This window comes from Papaver somniferum, chromosome 4 (assembly GCF_003573695.1).
Source record: "Papaver somniferum cultivar HN1 chromosome 4, ASM357369v1, whole genome shotgun sequence".
In the NCBI taxonomy this organism is placed as follows: domain Eukaryota; kingdom Viridiplantae; phylum Streptophyta; class Magnoliopsida; order Ranunculales; family Papaveraceae; genus Papaver; species Papaver somniferum.
Window position 1 is genome coordinate 104,713,572 of NC_039361.1, and position 17,759 is coordinate 104,731,330.

The following is a 17,759-nucleotide window of genomic DNA, read 5'->3' on the forward strand; positions in this document are numbered from 1 at the left end:
TGCGGCTGGCATGGTTGGCATGCCTTGGCGCGGAGACGTGGATGGAATGTTATGCCGTTGGCACGGTGGTGCACTGGCATGGTTGGCATGCCTTGGCGCGGAGACGTGGCTGACATGGTATGCCATTGGAAGGGTGGTGCGCTGGCATGGTTGGCATGGTATGCCATTGGCACGGTGGTGCAGCTAGCATGGTTGGCACGCCTTGGCGCGGATACGTGGCTGGCATGCTATGCCATTGGCACGGTGGTGTGGTTGGAATGGTTGGCATGCCTTGGCGCGGAGACGTGGCTGGCATGGTATGCCATTGGCACGGTGGTGCGGCCGACGTGGTTGGCGCGGAGACGTGGCTGGCATGATATGTCATTGCCACGGTGGTGCGGCTGGCATGGTTGGCATGCCTTGGCGCGGAGAAGTGTCTGGCATGGTATGCAATTGGCACGGTGGTGCGGCTGGCATGGTTGGCATGCGTTGGCGCGGCTGGCATGTGCAGAGATGACACAGTTAATATCGAGGGCTCTGTCGTGGAGCATGGCAAAAAAAGGTACCCCGGTAATTTTATACAGACATGTTAAATGGTTCAATAAATGTGCTAGTGGCGACATTATTAATCAAGTGTGACGTCGCTGTCTGACTAAGGTTTTACGATTTTAACCCTAAGCTAAAAACCACCATCAACATTAAGTCCCCTGCTTAGCTCGGAATAGGGGCATTGTTGCGAAGTAAGCATAAGATGGTGACAGACAAGGCCAAAATCGAAACGGCAAGTCATGAAAAGATGGTCGGGAAGATCGGGCTAACCTTTTCCGGAGGCAAGGAACCTCTGCGATTCCCATATTGGCGGCTTTATGCTAATTTGGCTTGGTGGGGAGCCACTTGCATTGCTTGGCGCGAAGTGAGCCGTTGGCGTTGCTCGGCTTGGAATGGAGTCTTTAGCGTTGGTCGGCTTGGAATGATCCGTTAGCATTAGTCGGCTTAGAACGGAGCCGTCAGCATAGGTCGGCTTGGAATGGAGCCGTCGGCATTGGTCGGCTTAGAATAGACCCGTCAGTATTGGTCGGCTTGGAAAGGATCCGCTATCATAAATTTGGCGCTGGCGCTGGCTTGAGTGATGGCTTCAGTTCCGTGAAATGATGGCAACTTGCTTCAGTTCCGTGGAAGGATGGAAACTTTGTCTAAATTAGGGTTTGGCATGACGAAACCCTAATTAGCGCCCCTTAATAAAATCGTTGTACAATTCTCATACGAACTCGGATTTTGAAGGTCCACCCCTCCATTTCAATCGGAAAAGAATTTCCTATCTCTTTCGCAGGAATATTTAGGTTTCGAGCTCGTTTAGGAGGTGAAAATGGTCCGACAGTAAAACTCAGGAAGAATTCACGAGGGATGTTGCGGACCCGAAGTGGCATAGTTGCGCCCAGTCATCTATCCCCGTTCATGGATAAAGAAAGAATCTTTATTCTGTTCAAACTCTAGAAACTCCTTCCGCATGAAAAGAGGTATCGACCCTCTTCTGTTTTCTGTTGATCGTCTGGATCTGTGCTTTCGTCTGCAGTGTCTCTCCAGTGGATTCAAAAATTTACCAAACTCCATTGCATTCTTGGGATGGATGGATGAAATATATGCTTGGCAACGATCATGTCAGGGCTAATCTTGGAGATTGTGGTTGCGTTTTCGGTCCGTTCTTGACTTTAGGTTATTCAGTGTTTGGACCTTCTGATCGCGATGATGATATGATGTGGATGATTGTATGGTAGAAATATTCGGAAGCCAAAGGATGAAATAGATGAGTTGGGAGACATTCTGTTGCCGATGTGCTGCTATCAAGTCTTCAAGGACTTTGTTCCAAGAGACATCCTTCGAACCAGCTTTTGAATCTTGGACTATCGTATGGAATGGGATGCAGTGAGAAGTCTCCAGTTATATTTCTGTCGGATCCGATGCAATGGCCGAATATGTGAACGTATCTTTGTGGCGTTCTTTTGGAGTCTTCAATGCACATGTGCGGCTTCATGTTGAGAAATTCCTGCGGCTCGTAAAACTTCGGCAGTGATGATGTTGAAATCAGAAATAACCAGGTTGAGGGGAGTGAAAGCGTCTCATGCTGGTAGTCCCCATGTGTATCCTACTTTCATTGCATCGCCTTGAATCCATGTCCACGGGATTTGATACAAGCTTATTGTACTCTTCTGGATGGGACATTGGGATGCTCAGGATATCACATGGACGGAATATTTTGGATAGCGAAGAGGTAGGAATGATAGAGTTATGTTGTTTATCGTGGATCCCTCTGTTTCTTCAAGAAAATGTTTCAGCCGCGTCTCTGGAGTTATCTCATGAGTCTTCGATGGTCGTCGGGATGAACTGCGATGAGCAGTCCCCAGTCGCATTTTTCTTTAGTTTCTTAAGTTGTTTTCCTCTGAGCAGGCTTGGGATCCACCGCGTCCTCGTAAAGTGTTGAAGGCGTCTTCTAGATAGAGAGGTGATGATATTCTTGCGCTTCACCCTTGAAGAGTAGATGACCTTGTTGTGGCTATGTCCTTTTGGTTGACTGTGTCTTCTAAGCTTCGACAGTGAAGGGATTCCGTGTAGATCCTCGGTCCCCAAGTATGGTTTACATGTTTCCATATTGTATGGTCAGTGGGTTGACCATGATAAATACATCACCATCATGCATTCGTACTGGTGGTTTTGTTACTTCTTCCACGTGAAACTAAAATATGGAGGTGTACGGGTTACCTTTGTAGCGATTGCTGCTGCGGTGAAGCTCTGGCTGGTATCAAGAAATGATCGGAAAAAATTCTTGGTAGCAGATGTAATCAGAAGAGACTACGTTGTCGTGGGAACAAATTAGGTTGGTTGGAATTGTATGGGCATCCATGGAAGTAAAAGGATTGGCTGGATGCGTAAGCGAGTAAACTTTCCATGACTACGAGCCTTGGCGGGATGGATCAAAAGGTGGCCAAGACTACGAAGATTGGATGGTTGCGATCATGATCCTTGCATCGGGGAAGTGGTAGCACGACCCTTGGCAGGAAGGAGTGGCGGCTACGATACCATCCTCGGCAACGGAGAGCGGCGGCTACAAAACGATCCTTGGAAAGAAGGGGTGGCTGCAACAACATGATCCTTGGAAAGAAGGAGGCATTGAATCGGCTTCGTCTCTTGGAGAGGACGTTGAAACTTTATGGAGAAAAAAGCAAAAGCTTCGGTTTCGGATCCTAAAGCAGCTTATGGAGAGAACGCTGAAGCGGAGCGGCTGCTGGAGCGAGCGTCGAAGCGGAACGGTTGCTGGAACGAACATTGAAGTGAAGCCGCTGCTGGAGGAAGTTGAAGCGGAGCGGATGCTGGAGAGAGCGTTGAAGCGGAGCCGCTGCTGGAGGACGTTGAAGCGGAGCCACTTCTGGAGAGAACGTTGAAGCGGAGCGTTGCAACTCTCAGAGCCTTGACGGTTACAATGTTGAAGCCGGAGACCGCGTCACTCAGCGTTCTGTCAAACTCGACATCCTTCAGGTGAACAGTGGTTAGGAGTCCCCAGTTCCATCTATCAATCGTTCTTCCCAGGAGAAGTTGGGGTTCGGGAACAGCTTCCCTGACTGGAGACTGCTGCTTTCCTGATGTAGTGCGGCTGAGGGCTGCAAATACATCATGACGTTGCGCCTTGGAGAAATATGGAATCTCACATAAATGTTTCATTATAGACTGCACAATTTTGTGGGAGAAGTCATGCAGCTCCTGAAGGGAAGAGAATCTTTGTGAACTCAGGAGGGTTGCTGATTTTCTTTGCTTCGATTTTGGAGAAGTCGTTCCTGATCTTTACGTGTGATGAAATTGGATTGCTGATTCCATTCTACTGGGCATTCAAGAGCAATGCAAGCCTCTTCATCTATAAACGAACGTCATGTTGAAGTGCATGCGCCGTATGTTAAAAGTATTCCTTGTCATCTCCCTCTTGGGTTGACGTGATTCTTATGGTGGCCGCTCCGTTAGTGTCTTGAGGAAAATAGGTATCTCTTTCCGAGTTATAGCCACGTCTGTCTAAGCCTTACGAGAACCTTTTGTCTTTCCATCAAACCAACAGTTGTAAAAGGAGGTCGGTTTCTTCTGACTCTTCCAGTCTCTCGTCCTGATGGTGGAGTAGCAGCAGCTTTGGTGACGGTTGGAGCTGTCATACTTGAAGAAACGTTGGGGGTGGCGGAAGCGGCTCTGGTCTGGTGATCGGAGGTGTAACGTTCAGAGATGGCGCGTTTTTGATCACGGGGTGCTGGAGCCATGACGTTGTTTCGAAGAGTGAGGATAGCGCTGCTCTGGTTGGCTGTGGAGCGGATAAGATGGCGCTGGCTAGATCATGGAATGGCAGAGACGGCTGTTGGATATGACGTGGATTGTTGGTGCTGGGAGTGTCCTGTTGGCGTCGGTCGTGGTGCTAGCTGGGATGTGAATCGTTGGCGCTAGCTTGGCCACGTCCTGTTGGCGCCATGGAGCTGTGCCAGCGCGGGTCCGACTGCCTCTTTCCGTGTATAGCCCAAAACGAGAAACCTTCCTCCATTCGAACTCCAAAAAATTTTATTCCTATGAAAGGCGTCACCTATCCTCTTTACCTCGTATTATTGTCTTTATTTCCATGTCTTGGTGCTAGCGGCAGAGTGGTAGAAATAAAGCAGGAGAACATATTCCAAGTATGTATCTCAGTGTTTCTTCTTTCTGTTTGCACTTATATTGTTGGTGCAAATCCTAGCCATAGGCATGTCCGCCATACTTTTATGGGCGACGCCGCGATAACTCCCCAGTCATTCCTCGTCGTGTGATAACTAGTAACTGAGAAGTTTGGTGACTGATCCATTGATCCCCGAGTGGATCGTTTGCTTCCACCATATTAGAAGTCCCCAATCATCCCTTGTCGTGTGATAACTAGTAACTGAGTCGTCTGGTAACTGACTTGTTGATCCCTGAGTCGTTTGCTTCTACCATCTTGATATATGGGTTGAAGAATGAAACCGGGAATTGGAAATTGATATTGTAACCAAGAGATTAATCTCCCACTGTGGTCGCCAATTGTTCGAGGGTGAAAAAGGTTTCTGATGACTTCGGTAATTTCGTGTGTGTGTGTGAGAAACGAGTCTAAAACCTAAACAATGTACTGCACGGGAGTACTATAGATTCGAGAGATCAATCTGCACAAATCCGTCCAAAACCAAGAAATGGTCGTTCCAGACTTTCTTCGGTCACAAAGTGAAGGAGAAGGGTTGGTTTTGGGGAGGGAAGCGAAGAGAGTGTTGAGACTAGAATAGTTGATTTTGGAAGAGTAGTTGTTTGACGACTTGTATCAGAAAGTGAAACGTTAGCAATGTGGAAGCTAACAGATGATTTCTGAGTGTTGTATATTCCTGACCAAGCTTGTCCTTTGGTGGAAATAGGTGAGACCTATTTATACAAGTCGCAACGAAACGTACCCTGGTCTCGTAAGAATTGGAAACAGTTGAGTAAATGGAAGAAAACGGTAATGGGTAACGCTTGGAATTGATGTTTCCATAATGAAGGAAACGTTTCACCATTACTTCTTGTATTTACTAACCGCCTCACTCTTATGACACTTACTTGTAACGGGCGTATTGTACGCCGCACGCTGTAAACCGTCAGACCAATACCCTGATGAGCATCCCCCAGTTTGTGACATGTTTTGATGTCTCGACTGTTTTCGTGGAAAGCGTGAAGCATGTTGTTGTTGTTTGGCAAGTTAATCCTGGAAGGCTTGCCGGCTCGGTTGTGACCTTCGACGGTCGAGATTTTCCATCTTGAGAGGAAAGGTAGTCGTCGATTGTTGCAACCTTCCGTTTGGCAGCCAATAGCATGGAGGCGTGGCTGGCATGCTCGTGCATGCTTTAGGCGCGGCCAAAATTAGGGTTTGGTACAAACCGTGTGGTTTTGGCTTTGGACCAGAAGTTGTCACGCGTTTGGTGGCGAACTTAGATGGCTGAGATTTGCATCTTAGAAGGAAGGGTAGCCATTGATTATTGCAACCCTTCGTTTGGCATCCAGCGGCATGGAGGCATGACGGGTCTGGCTTTTGCACGGTTTAGGCGTGGCCAAGCCAGGATTTTGGCATAATTTTAGGCGCGGCCAAAATTAGGGTTTTGGCATAGTTTAGGCGCGGCCAAAACTAGGGCTTGGCATTGGGCCAAAATTTTCCACGCGTTTGGTTGCGAACTTGGACGGATAAGATTTGCATCTCAGAAGGAAGGCTGGCCATTGATTGTTGCAACCCTTCGTTTGGCAGCGAGCGACACGGAGGCACGGTGGCGCGGCTGGCATGATTGGCATGCCTTGGCGCGGAGATGTGGCTGGCATGGTATGACATTGGCACGGTTGTGCGGCTGGCATGCCTTGGCGCGTAGACGTGGCTGGCATGCTATGTCATTGGCACAGTGGTGCGGCTGGCATGGTTTGGCATGCCTTGTCGCGGAGACGTGGCTGGCATGCCTTTGCGTGGAGACGTGGCTGACATGGTATGCCATTGGCACGGTGGTGCGGCTGGCATGGTTGGCATGCCTTAGCGCGGAGACGTGGCTGACATCATATGTCATTGGCAAGGTGGTGCGGCTGGCATGGTTGGCATGCCTTGGTGTGGAGACGTGGATGACATGTTATGCCATTGGCACGGTGGTGCGGCTGGCATGGTTGGCATGCCTTGGCGCGGCTAACATGTGCAAAGATGACCCCAGTTAATACCGAGGGCTCTGTCGTGGAGCATGGCAAAAAGAGGTACCCCGGTAATTGTATACAGACATGTTAAATGGTTCAATAAATGTGCTAGTCAATGGCATACCATGCCAGCCATGTCTAATCTAATCATTAATACTGATTAGTTAGCTTAATTATTTTAATTAACACTAATCAAATTGAGGGTAGATTAGGTATTACAAAAAATATCAAGATAAGGGGTTCTATGAATTATTATGTGATGACCCTCTGCACCCAAAAAAAAAATCAGCCATTTGCAACCCTAAGAGCATCTCCAATAGAGAGTAGATTTATTTATTTTTTGTGACACATAGGATTTTAGACCCCCGCTTGGCATAAATTCATCTCCAACAGTAGGTACTACAAGTTAGGTGGGACCAATTACTAAATATGAAGGTGTTTAAGAAAGTGTTATCTACACCTCTGGTTGCACCTCCACGTCATGTTTTTAACTAATTTTCTTTCAATTCTAAGAGCTTCTCCAATAGGATGTGTGTGAAGAAAAAAGTCTTAATCCATGTAGGATCCACATTCATTTTCCCTAAATTCTTTCTCCAACCCTAACCTCTTTAACTAGTAAGCAAGTGACATGGCATAAATTTTGATAGCCGTCCTCTTGGTGAACCTCTTGTTTCTGAGGTTCACCAAGAGTATTTCTTACCATCCTAGTCAGCTTTTTCTGAATTAAACATAGATTTAATAATACATTACAAATGATTTACAATTTTGCATAGAATTTTACTGAATCAAAATCTAAAAATTTCCCCTCGGTAATTTTTCTTTCGCTGTTCTTTTTCTTTTTTGAACAAAACCTTTTCTTTCTTCTTTTCTTCTTCTATCGAGAACCACTAAATCATACTCTCCAAATATTAATCATATACTCATCGATACATCATCTTCGATTGGGTGACTTCTTTTTCCTTCTATCAGCTTCCATCGACAGACTAAGTTAACAACCTATGGTGGGATCAGGAGTAGTTAATAAGTTTTATTTGGGTTCATGGGTTTGTAATTTACAAACTATCTCTTATCACTTCCCATTGCTACACTTTTGATCTCACTTTGTCCGATCCTTATTGATTAATTTCGAACACTTAATTCTAATCTGTGGGTGCAGAAGAACACATAAATTAATTGTTGTGGGTATTGTTCATTGATTCGGTTCGATCACGACGAACAGTAGTTTGAATCTTGACTTTCACTTAAACAATGAGATTTCAGTACTCTTTTTCTTTGATGCAGTCGCAGTACTTTATTCGTGTTTGCTTCTCGCAATTTTCCTCTCAATCTATTTCAAAGATGACAATTTTATTTTTTTATCAAATAAAATCTTTAATCAATGCGTAAATGAGATTACAGCTAGGCCAAGAAGTGGTTAAAATGCAAGGGGTTGGAGAAGAATTTCTATTATTCCTCATATTTAGGAAAATTGGTTGCAAAATAGGATAAAAGATGTCTTCCCATATTGCCACATATGAAGCTGACCAAGTGACCATTGGAGAAGCTCTAAGGGTTGAAAATTTGAAATTCTCACTTTTGGAGATGGTATTTTAGATATGAGGTATTTAATCTATGTGTAGACCCCATAATAAAATGACTAAATTAAAAATCCACATAGGATATTTTGCACCTTCTCTTGAAGATGTTCTAATACTAGGATTCTAACATAAAAACTAAAACCAAAAATGCAAAATCACGAGTTATTTCGCCAATACTATAAGTCGAAATCTACATCCGGTTTAGAGGGTGCACAAATTCGAATGCGACTCGGCAATTAACACTCTTGCAAACTTGTCTATTACGCAGGTTTTATTTCTATGGCAAACAATAATTGATTTGTAATTCTTCGTTCTTTCTTTAAGGGGGTGAGCTAGTTGTAGCTCAAATCTTTGTACAGTTGTAAATACTTTATTCTTCGATATAACCTTGCCTTTTCAGAAGAAAAAAAAATGTAGAGAATTATTTTTCATAAATTAGACATCGCTATTCAGAGAGGTGTTGGAGCCCCGCTTATAACTAGGTTACCGACCAAAGGCAGTGTTTGATTTTGTTTTTCTTCTTTATTTTAAAGAGAATATTTATGTAGAGAAGATACTCTTTTTTAATATAAAAAAAGATCCCAAATTTTAGCCGATAATTCTACACTGACCGGAATTTATCTCGTTAAACATCTTGTGTGAAAGTCAATGGTTGTTAGGGAATAATCTTGGGGAATTATCCAACGTTCTACATTTTCGATACAGGAGGGGAGATATAGTTGGGGTCTACGATATTCGAGGATCGAGGCTATCAAATCAAACAGATTTTCTTTTAAATTTTACCATCTAAATCTTGCACTTTTGCCGTTGTATTTCGACACACTTATCCTGCTTTCTTGAAGTTACTAGGGTTCGCCAAGTAATATGGACCTAACCGAGATAAAAATCGAATTGAAGGATGGAAAAAACAACATGGCAACAGAATTCAAGCAATTTGATATCATCTCAATCAATGAATTCAACTCCATCAGTGACCATCACTATGTTTCGCGATCTCTGTCACCATCAAGTACTGAGGCTATAATGGAAGAGTGGAGAATTTTAGAAAAAGACCTACCTGACTCCATATTTGTTAGGGTTTACAAAGGAAGAGTTGATCTTTTAAGAGCAGTGATCATTGGACCATCTGGTACGCCTTACCACGACGGTTTATTCTTTTTTGACATTCAAGTCCCTTCAAATTACCCTGCATTGTTGGAGTATGTGGTTCGATAAACACCACATATATATAGCTAGGATAGTCCCACATGGAATAAGAGGAAGTACATGTGGTGTCTAATAAGCTTGGGCATCTCCTTACATAGCACCGAGGCCTTTTAGTTTGAAACCCCACACCTGCTACAACAGGTGGTCAAGTGGGGACAGTATCGGTGATGTATGGTCGGACCCAGAAGTAGGGTCCGGCGGTCCGTGAAGATCCTAACAACAGATTAATGGCAACTGAAAGATACCTTGTTACATGTCTTTTCTTTTCTTAGAAGTAGATGACTTCTAATTCCCTTAGGATTACATCAATTTCCTAATCTTGTCCTAACCAGCTTGCATCACCACCAAAAGTATTTTCATGGAATGACGATCGGAGCAAAAAACGGAATCCACCTCAATCAACTATACTGCAAGTTTTAGTATCTATTCAAGGTCTAGTTCTCAATGGCGAACCCTTTATCAATTTTCCCGGCTTTGAAAGTTTCGCTAATTCTAGTTCATGGTTTAAGAAAAGATCTGTGCATGAAAATGTTTTCATCAAGAATTGTAAGACAATGGTGTCTATTCTTAAGAAACCACCTCAGTCTTTCGAAAAGTTTGTAAGTCAACATTTTCGTCATCGCGCCAGTACTATCTTGGTTGCTTTCAATGCTTATATTAATGGCCAGGCTGAAATTGGTGATCCTATTACTGTCACTGCTGCGACAGAGATTACTGCGTCCTTGGCTTCATTCACATTTAAGGCAGAGGCCGGATTTGTATATCCAAGGCTTGTAGATTCATTCATAAAGAATGGTTCGTCTGTGGAGAGTATTGAATTACTAGACACTAGTAAGACTATACGTGAGTATACGGTTCATGAACATAGAAACTGTCAACTTGTTGTGTTGATGATTTTTATATTGGTCTTTTATTCAACTATTTTAGTTAAAAAGTCTCATGGTGCTGGAGGTCTGCTTTATAGTTTATTTGGACTAGATATCTTTTTGTTGTTATTACTTATACCTTCTCTGCACTTTGAGTTCAATTGAATAACATCGATAATTTCTTTTCTTTTTTGGGATAATTGGAAAAATGCCCCATATTTCAAATGCCCCATATTTCGATACCCCATAGGAAAAATGTTCCATGAATAAAGTTTATTCATGGGAAAAAGTTCCCCACCGTCACCTTTTCCATCTATGTGCTGCTAAACAGTCAAACAGTGCACACGAGTGGGTTTACACGTGCGGGTTAAAAGACAAAATCACCCTTTCTTCCAGATTTTGACACGCGTGGCATTAAGTTTGTTGATGGATGGTGGGGATGGAGAAGCTACTATTACCAAAAAAAAAACACCTTTTAGGAAATTCCATCTGTGTCCCAACCTTTTAAGATTATCACCTGCGTGTCGTGTACACCATATTGAGCTATACTACATCTACATCTACATCTTATTATCAGTAAAAGAAACGAAAAATTCAAGTCTGAACTGTCTTAAGTGAAAAATCAGTATAACAAGCGAAAAGCATTTTACCTTCCCACTAAAAGTTGTCTCTAAAAAGAGAAACATTAACATCACTACTAATGTCTAAAAGAGCACAACAGTTGAAACATCAAAACATTAACATCACCAGCCATGCCTAACAAACACCACAATCCATAAAGAAAGACAAAATAAAATAAATCAAACATCATAAGGAACCTTGGCCTTTCTCTGCCTTTTGGAAGAGAGCTCAGAACTGTTAAATGACTGTTTAAAGTTAACAGTCACACTTGAACCACTACATGAGCCTGCCGTGAAATTAGAAGTTGAGGTCTTCTTACTCCTCTTTGGAACTGCAGCTGCAGAAGGCGATGTTGACGTCTTCTTTGTAGCAGCAGTTGAAGTAGATGTTGCATATTTCTTCAGCTTTCTCAACAAATGACACACCATCAACTTGACACTCTGTTCTTGCTCCTTTCTTCTTAGGATTAGATCCAACTGCTCCACCTTGACAAGTAGATATGTTGTGATTTTTTCCATCACATCTAGTACAACATCTAGGATTTTTATGTTTGTCCATCTCTGTTCCAGACCACTTCCTATTCACAGAAGGTCTACATGGTTCTCTCAAGAGCACTGGATGTCTGATTTTAGTTTTTGCCTGTAGAAGATAAAGAAAGATAGAAGATGCAGAAAAGGCGGAGGATACAATTAGAATTGGTATTCTTTATATATATCTAAAAAGAAACAGTAAAAAGATTCTTAAAACATTCATGATGTAATTACATGATTTTAAGAAACACACAACAATTAAAATAAGACTATGTGAGTGCTCACAGCCACAACTAGGCTCTAGATCCTAGTTAGTAAGTTCGCGAATGATTCGTTCGCGAATCATTCGCGAATTTTTCCGTATCACGAATTTTACCGTCTTATTCGCGTACGTTTGCCCAAGTCGCGAATTATGTGACATTTCCGAATTATTCGCGAACCGTTCACGAGTTTTACGTATCCCGAATGATACGTCCGTTTAATTCGCCATAAATTCTTTAGCTTCTACTTTTCAAAGACTTCATTTTTTGGGCTTTACTTTTCAAAGACTTCACGAATTACTGACGAATCACGTCCCATTGACCGAATTTTGGACCGAATCTGAATTTTACAAAACCGTATAATACTCGTACGTTTGCCGTTCAGTACGTTTGCCGAATCCCGAATTACTAACTAGGGGCTAGATTCTTCATGTCGATGGAATCTGACTGCTACTTAATTTCTGGTGACAAAAATAATAATCAATCTTCATTGTAGTATCTCACTATCTCTCTCTCACAGACTCACTGGTATAGCTTTGAAAATCTAGACTGGATTTTACTGTAGAATCTTGGACTGTAACCAGTCAACTGAACATATCTATACCACAGACAGGGCATGAACAAGAATTAAAATAAAGATTTAAGGGAAAATATTATAGAATTATTATTATTAGGCAAAGACCATTCCATCATGAAAATGATATAGAAGTGACACAAAGACCATGGCCAACAAAGACATAACATACAAATTTCCAAATAATCTCATTCAATTTTCAAGTAATCTCAAGTGTTAATACCTAACAGAGGCTGATAAGAGCCGAGCTTTACTTTCTGCCCTGTCAAATGTTGTCGTTACCCTAATTTTACCATTTGAAACCCTAATTTTGATTTTACCCAAATCTGAAAAGAAACCCTGAGTGCAACCGAAACTTAATAACTAGAAATAAACACAAAATTTCAGTAAAACAAATAGAACTAGAAATGGGTTTCATAAAACTTACGGTTTATCCTTCTCAATTTCTTCGATTCTTCTCTCAATCGCAACCCCTAGTTGTTTTTCTTATTATTTGTTTGTGAAAAGAGAAAAGAAGGAGATGAAGAGCGAAATAAGAAGTCAAATACTCTTGATTAACTCCTCACCATCTTCTCTTCTTTGAATCGCAACCTATGGTTGTGTTGTTTCTCCAAATCTGTTCTGGTGTCTGGATGAAGAAGATAGAGATCGATACCAACAAGAGAGAGGTAGAATATTGTGATATACGTGTGGCCAGTTTTTGGGTAAAATGTGGACGAGATCTAGCCGTCCAAAATCCACGTGTCACAACAGGATCAAATAAAGTGTGGATGGTAAAACAGTAATTATAGCGTTGCCATTTTCTGGTACCAGCAGAAGGTTAATATGGTAATTTTTCCCTTAAATAATATCTCTGCAGATGAGATATTGACCGATCAATATCGTCATTTTGACTATTTAACAGCATATGGATGGAAAAAGTTGACTGTGAGGCATTTTTCCATAATTTTTACTTTATGTGGCATTTTTCTAATGGGGCATCGAAATATGGGACATTTTTCCAATTAACCTTTTCTTTTTCCCTTTTCTACAATTATCTTTGTTAAAAAGTTTCATGATACCAGAGCCTATGATATGTGCAGTGCCTAGCTAATAACTAATATAAGGATTGTTTGTTTACAAACTTTTTTTGATCAAATGGTGTAGAGTCTGTAGACATATTCAAGAAGTACAGTTTTTTATTTTTTTTCCTACGACATACTTTAAATTTCCTGTTCAAAGAAATGTTACTAATGTAATTCTTCAAAAACCACAACATTTCTCCAGATTATCATAAAATATGAGGTCAAAATCGACCAAGTAAATGAATGGATGCCATAATGGTGATTGGCATTATTAGAAATCCGCTCTAGCTCAAAATCCATTGCGGCAGCGGCAACAGTGGATTCACCTAGTCGTTGAATCAATGCCCAATTAAAAACAAAAAGAATACAATATACAAAAATGGTGATTCACAAGATGGTTCCTGTGAAAGAGACAACCCACTTTCGAATCCAAGCAAAAGCCGGTAATATGGTTTCGCGCTGGAACTTTGGCTTCAGAAAGGAATCATTACGTGCTTCTTTGTTTCAGCGTGTAACCTATTTTTGGTTAGGTCCATGTCGCCATTCAAAAAGTGAAAACTGTTGGACACCACTTAATATATATTCAACATTAACATACAATACAAAATGGATCCTTCACTATTAATTCTATATTTTCAAATTGTTTCTAGGCCCAAAATTTTTACAATTTGAATTTTTCTGAAAAACTGACGTCATAAATTTTTAATACCAAAATTATTCTCCGATATTAATACCATTTTTGTACTGAAAACAAAAACAAAAATCAAATTTGCTTTTCTCTTATTTCTTCTCCTGCTTCAGAGCTCCGATAATAGGCTTAGGGTTTTTCATTCTATTGAATCTGTTTCATCCGGACAAGAAGAACAATTACCGAGTTGTTTGGTTACAAATTTCGATTTCGATTTGAGAAGATTTTTGCATATCTGAGAAGATGAAGACAATAATCTAAGTACGTCTTTTGCTGTTTATGTGTGGTTTTCTTTTTTTTTTGGATTATTTGTTTTTGGTTTTCTTCATGTCGGTTTGCATGACCGAACTTTTATTTCTGCAACGATTGATTATGTGCAAGGATAATTTATTCAAAATTTATTTTACGCAGATGAAATGCATTTTTATTTTATTTTTTTATTCAGTGTGTATCTTTTGATCACAGAGTGGAAATACATGTGTAACTTGGGTTTACACCTATTAAATATGGATGCGTAACTATAAAATACACATGATAAATGCATATGTAACTTTTTGTTACACATTGTTATTTTTCAATAATGTTGCTAAGTACTTATTTGCTGCACATAGTAACTTTTATTTAACATCTCTAACTTCAAGTTACACAAGCTAAAATATATTGAAACACTAGCTTGTATGTGTAACTCATTCTTACACAAGCTAAATACAAACTTCAATAGAATCCAACGGTGAGATCTGCATGCGTAACTGATGCTCATTTGTATGTGTATAGTCACACATGACAAAATTGATTTGTATCCATTAATTGCATTTGTAACTTAATACAATATAACACAAGTAATACAAAACACTTGCTGAATACTATGACATTTTTGTCTCAGATATGAAATTTGATGTTGTTTGCACGTCCCACCTTCCAACCCTTGGGAACTTATGTTCGTTGTTCGGAACTATTGGGATTAAGCCTTCTTTTGTGTGTTCAGCAAACAAGATCTGCAATCTACATTACTCAATCAATTTAATTAGTCGATCAGCAAAAAAGATCTATAACGTACCGGCAAAACTATTTGAACAACAATCAAGTAAAACTATCGTACTTACCAATAAATATAGGACACACGCTTTTACATTTGATACAAAATCAGGATTTTCTAAAATTGGTCACAGTTTCATAAGTCTCGACAAGAACAAGATAGTGAACATTCACTGTACTAGCATTTTTATCGTCGAAAAAGAAGACACAACAAAGATACAAACCTACCAAAGATATTACATGTTCATCATCAAGTTGTGTTGGTTTCTTTTTGTTTATCATTTATTTTATTTTCTCTACAATGTTCTTCTTGTCGTTCCATGTGTTGTTTCTCTAATGTCATAATTATACATGTTTCTTGCACACTCTCACATGAGTCACGCCACTCCCTCCCAAGGCTACAGGACCTACTAGTTGGATTAGTAGAATCTTGTTTAATCAACAAGAATGCAACCAAAATAAAGATGTACTCCCTCTGCCCCAAATTAGATGACTTAGTTGCAGTTTGCACAATTCTTAAGACAATGGGGAGATAAGAGAATTTTTAAGTAATTTACTAGCAAAATTTAGAAATGATTTATCTCTCAAATTATACCACGGATATTTGTAAACTTTATACCATTTGAAAGCTTTTTAAAACGCTTATGTAACGAATATAAACATGACTATCAAATTTTACATATTTTTTATACTAATTATAATCAATTAAATGGGTAATTTTAGAAATATTTCATTGTTTGATGATATAGGTCATCCATTTTGCGACAAAATTTAAAACTACCTTGGTCTTCTAATTTGGGACGGAGGGAGTATATGGGTTGATCCCGCTTGATCAAAAAGGAAAACAAAAAAAAAAAACTCACGGTAGAGTCACAGAGGTCCATGAAAGAACTTCAACTTGATGAACTAGCTACAGCTCCTCCATCAGTGACTAAAGCTGCAAAATGTTAACCCCTTAATGCCATTTTCCCTCTTCTTTCAGCTGATCGTCAACATTGTACTTCTGTAGTACGTACTAAAGCTGTTTTCACATATTTACTATGCGTATAATTCTCCTTTGTGGCCTTGCAGTGATAATCATCCAAGTTTACTTGTTACAAGCAGGAAAGGAGAACTGTGGCACAGACGATAGACAGTCCACTCTAAAAGTAACCGATCCAAGATACTCCAACGGATGATCATCAAAAAGAAAAGCAGAAGATACTCCAACGGACCTTCCTATAGGATTTACGAACTCAAGACTTGAGAAAATGTAGTATGTATTATGTCCATTTCGGGTCAAGCCGGAAAATATAATTTTGTCGCACTGTCATTGGTGGTTCATGGCATTCGTGTAGGTTTCATAGATTTTGATGAAACTTGTACGGTCCCCTAGTTGTGTCTTTTACGTCTTTTTTCCCTCATGTTGGCGTGTTTGGGGTATAGCAGGAGGCGAGAAATATTTGGGAAGAGAAGAAATATAGGTTGGCGTCTACAACATCAACAGATTTGCTCCTAAATTTAACCAATAAGAACTTTGCACTTAGAGTTTTATTTTGATATACTTATCCTATTTTGATGTATACCATATTTTTTTTCCTTAAAACAGTTTGTTACTAGGGTTCGCCATAGCAAGTAATAAGGACCTAACCTAGATACAACATCAATAACAACAAAGTAATCAGCAGAAACCATGCCAAGAAAATTCAAGCAATTTGATATCATCTCATCAGATGAAGTCAACTCCACTAGTGACCTTTAATATGTTTCGCCAAATAAATCTTTGTCACCTTCAAGCACTACGCAAAAAATGAAAGAGTGGAGAATTTTAGAAAAAAATCTACCTGACTCCATCTTTGTCAGGGTTTACGAAAAAAGAGTCGATCTTTTACGAGCGGTGATCATTGGACCAACACGTACCCCTTACCATGACGGTTTATTCTTCTTTGATATTCAAGTCCCTTCCAATTACCCTGCATCACCACCAAAAGTTTACTATCGTTCTTTCGGGCATAGACTAAATCCTAACTTATATTCAAATGGTTATGTTTGTTTAAGTCTTTTAAATACTTGGGATGGTCTTATGAGCCAAAGATGGAATCCATATCAATCAACTATACTACAAGTTTTAGTATCAATTCAAGGTCTAGTTCTCAATGCCAAACCCTATTTCAATGAACCTGGTTATGGAAGTTACTCTAGTTCTGGTGCATGGGATAAGAGCAGATCTTTGCGTTACAATGAAGATGTATTTATCATGAGTTGTAAGTCAATGGTATCAATTCTTAATAGTCCACCGAAGTTCTTTGAGAAGTTTGTTAGTCAACATTTCCGCAATCGCGCTATTACTATTTTGGTTGCTTTCAATGCTTATATTAATGGCCAAGCTGAAATTGGTGATCATATCACTATCACTGCTGCAACAAAGACTACGTCCTCATACATATTTCAGGTAAAGGCCGGATATCTCTATCCAAGGCTTGTGGATGCGTTCGTAGAGAATGGTTCCTGTTTTGAGAGTATTAAGAGACTAGACACTAGTAAGAATATGCGTCGTCGTCATAAAATCTTCAAACTTGGGGTTGTGGCTTTTACATTTCTCTTATTTGGGATTGTTTATATTCACCGGTATGTTTTATGATGCTGGAGTTCTGCTTTGT

The 17,759-nt window shown here is 40.4% G+C and overlaps 2 protein-coding genes and 1 long non-coding RNA gene across 3 annotated transcripts; 2 read left to right on the top strand and 1 right to left on the bottom strand.

Moving 5' to 3' along the window:
- The first annotated feature begins 9,188 nt into the window (after positions 1-9,188).
- Positions 9,189-10,513, top strand: LOC113272925 (probable ubiquitin-conjugating enzyme E2 25). The gene is made up of 2 exons (XM_026522712.1): positions 9,189-9,482; positions 9,815-10,513. The coding sequence occupies exons 1-2, from the start codon at positions 9,189-9,191 to the stop codon at positions 10,511-10,513; spliced, it is 993 nt and encodes a 330-aa protein (XP_026378497.1).
- Positions 10,514-10,954: 441 nt separating this feature from the next.
- On the bottom strand, positions 10,955-12,980 carry LOC113276238. The gene is made up of 2 exons (XR_003324199.1): positions 12,761-12,980; positions 10,955-11,608 (listed from the first exon to the last, which is right to left on the bottom strand). It is a non-coding gene; the product is annotated as an uncharacterized LOC113276238 (long non-coding RNA).
- Positions 12,981-16,909: 3,929 nt separating this feature from the next.
- Positions 16,910-17,740, top strand: LOC113272926 (putative ubiquitin-conjugating enzyme E2 38). Its single transcript, XM_026522713.1, has one exon. It carries the CDS (start codon positions 16,910-16,912, stop codon positions 17,738-17,740), a length of 831 nt encoding a protein of 276 aa, XP_026378498.1.
- The last annotated feature ends 19 nt before the right edge of the window (positions 17,741-17,759 follow it).

What these genes read in the sequence shown, in the direction of transcription:
- LOC113272925 (XM_026522712.1), top strand. Translation starts at nt 9,189, where the DNA reads ATGGCAACAGAATTCAAGCAATTTGATATCATCTCAATCAATGAATTC. An exon ending in CTGCATTGTTGGAGTATGTG is followed by an intron (nt 9,483 to 9,814) that starts GTTCGATAAACA and finishes TGTCCTAACCAG; the next exon opens with CTTGCATCACCACCAAAAGT.
- LOC113272926 (XM_026522713.1), top strand. Translation starts at nt 16,910, where the DNA reads ATGAAAGAGTGGAGAATTTTAGAAAAAAATCTACCTGACTCCATCTTT.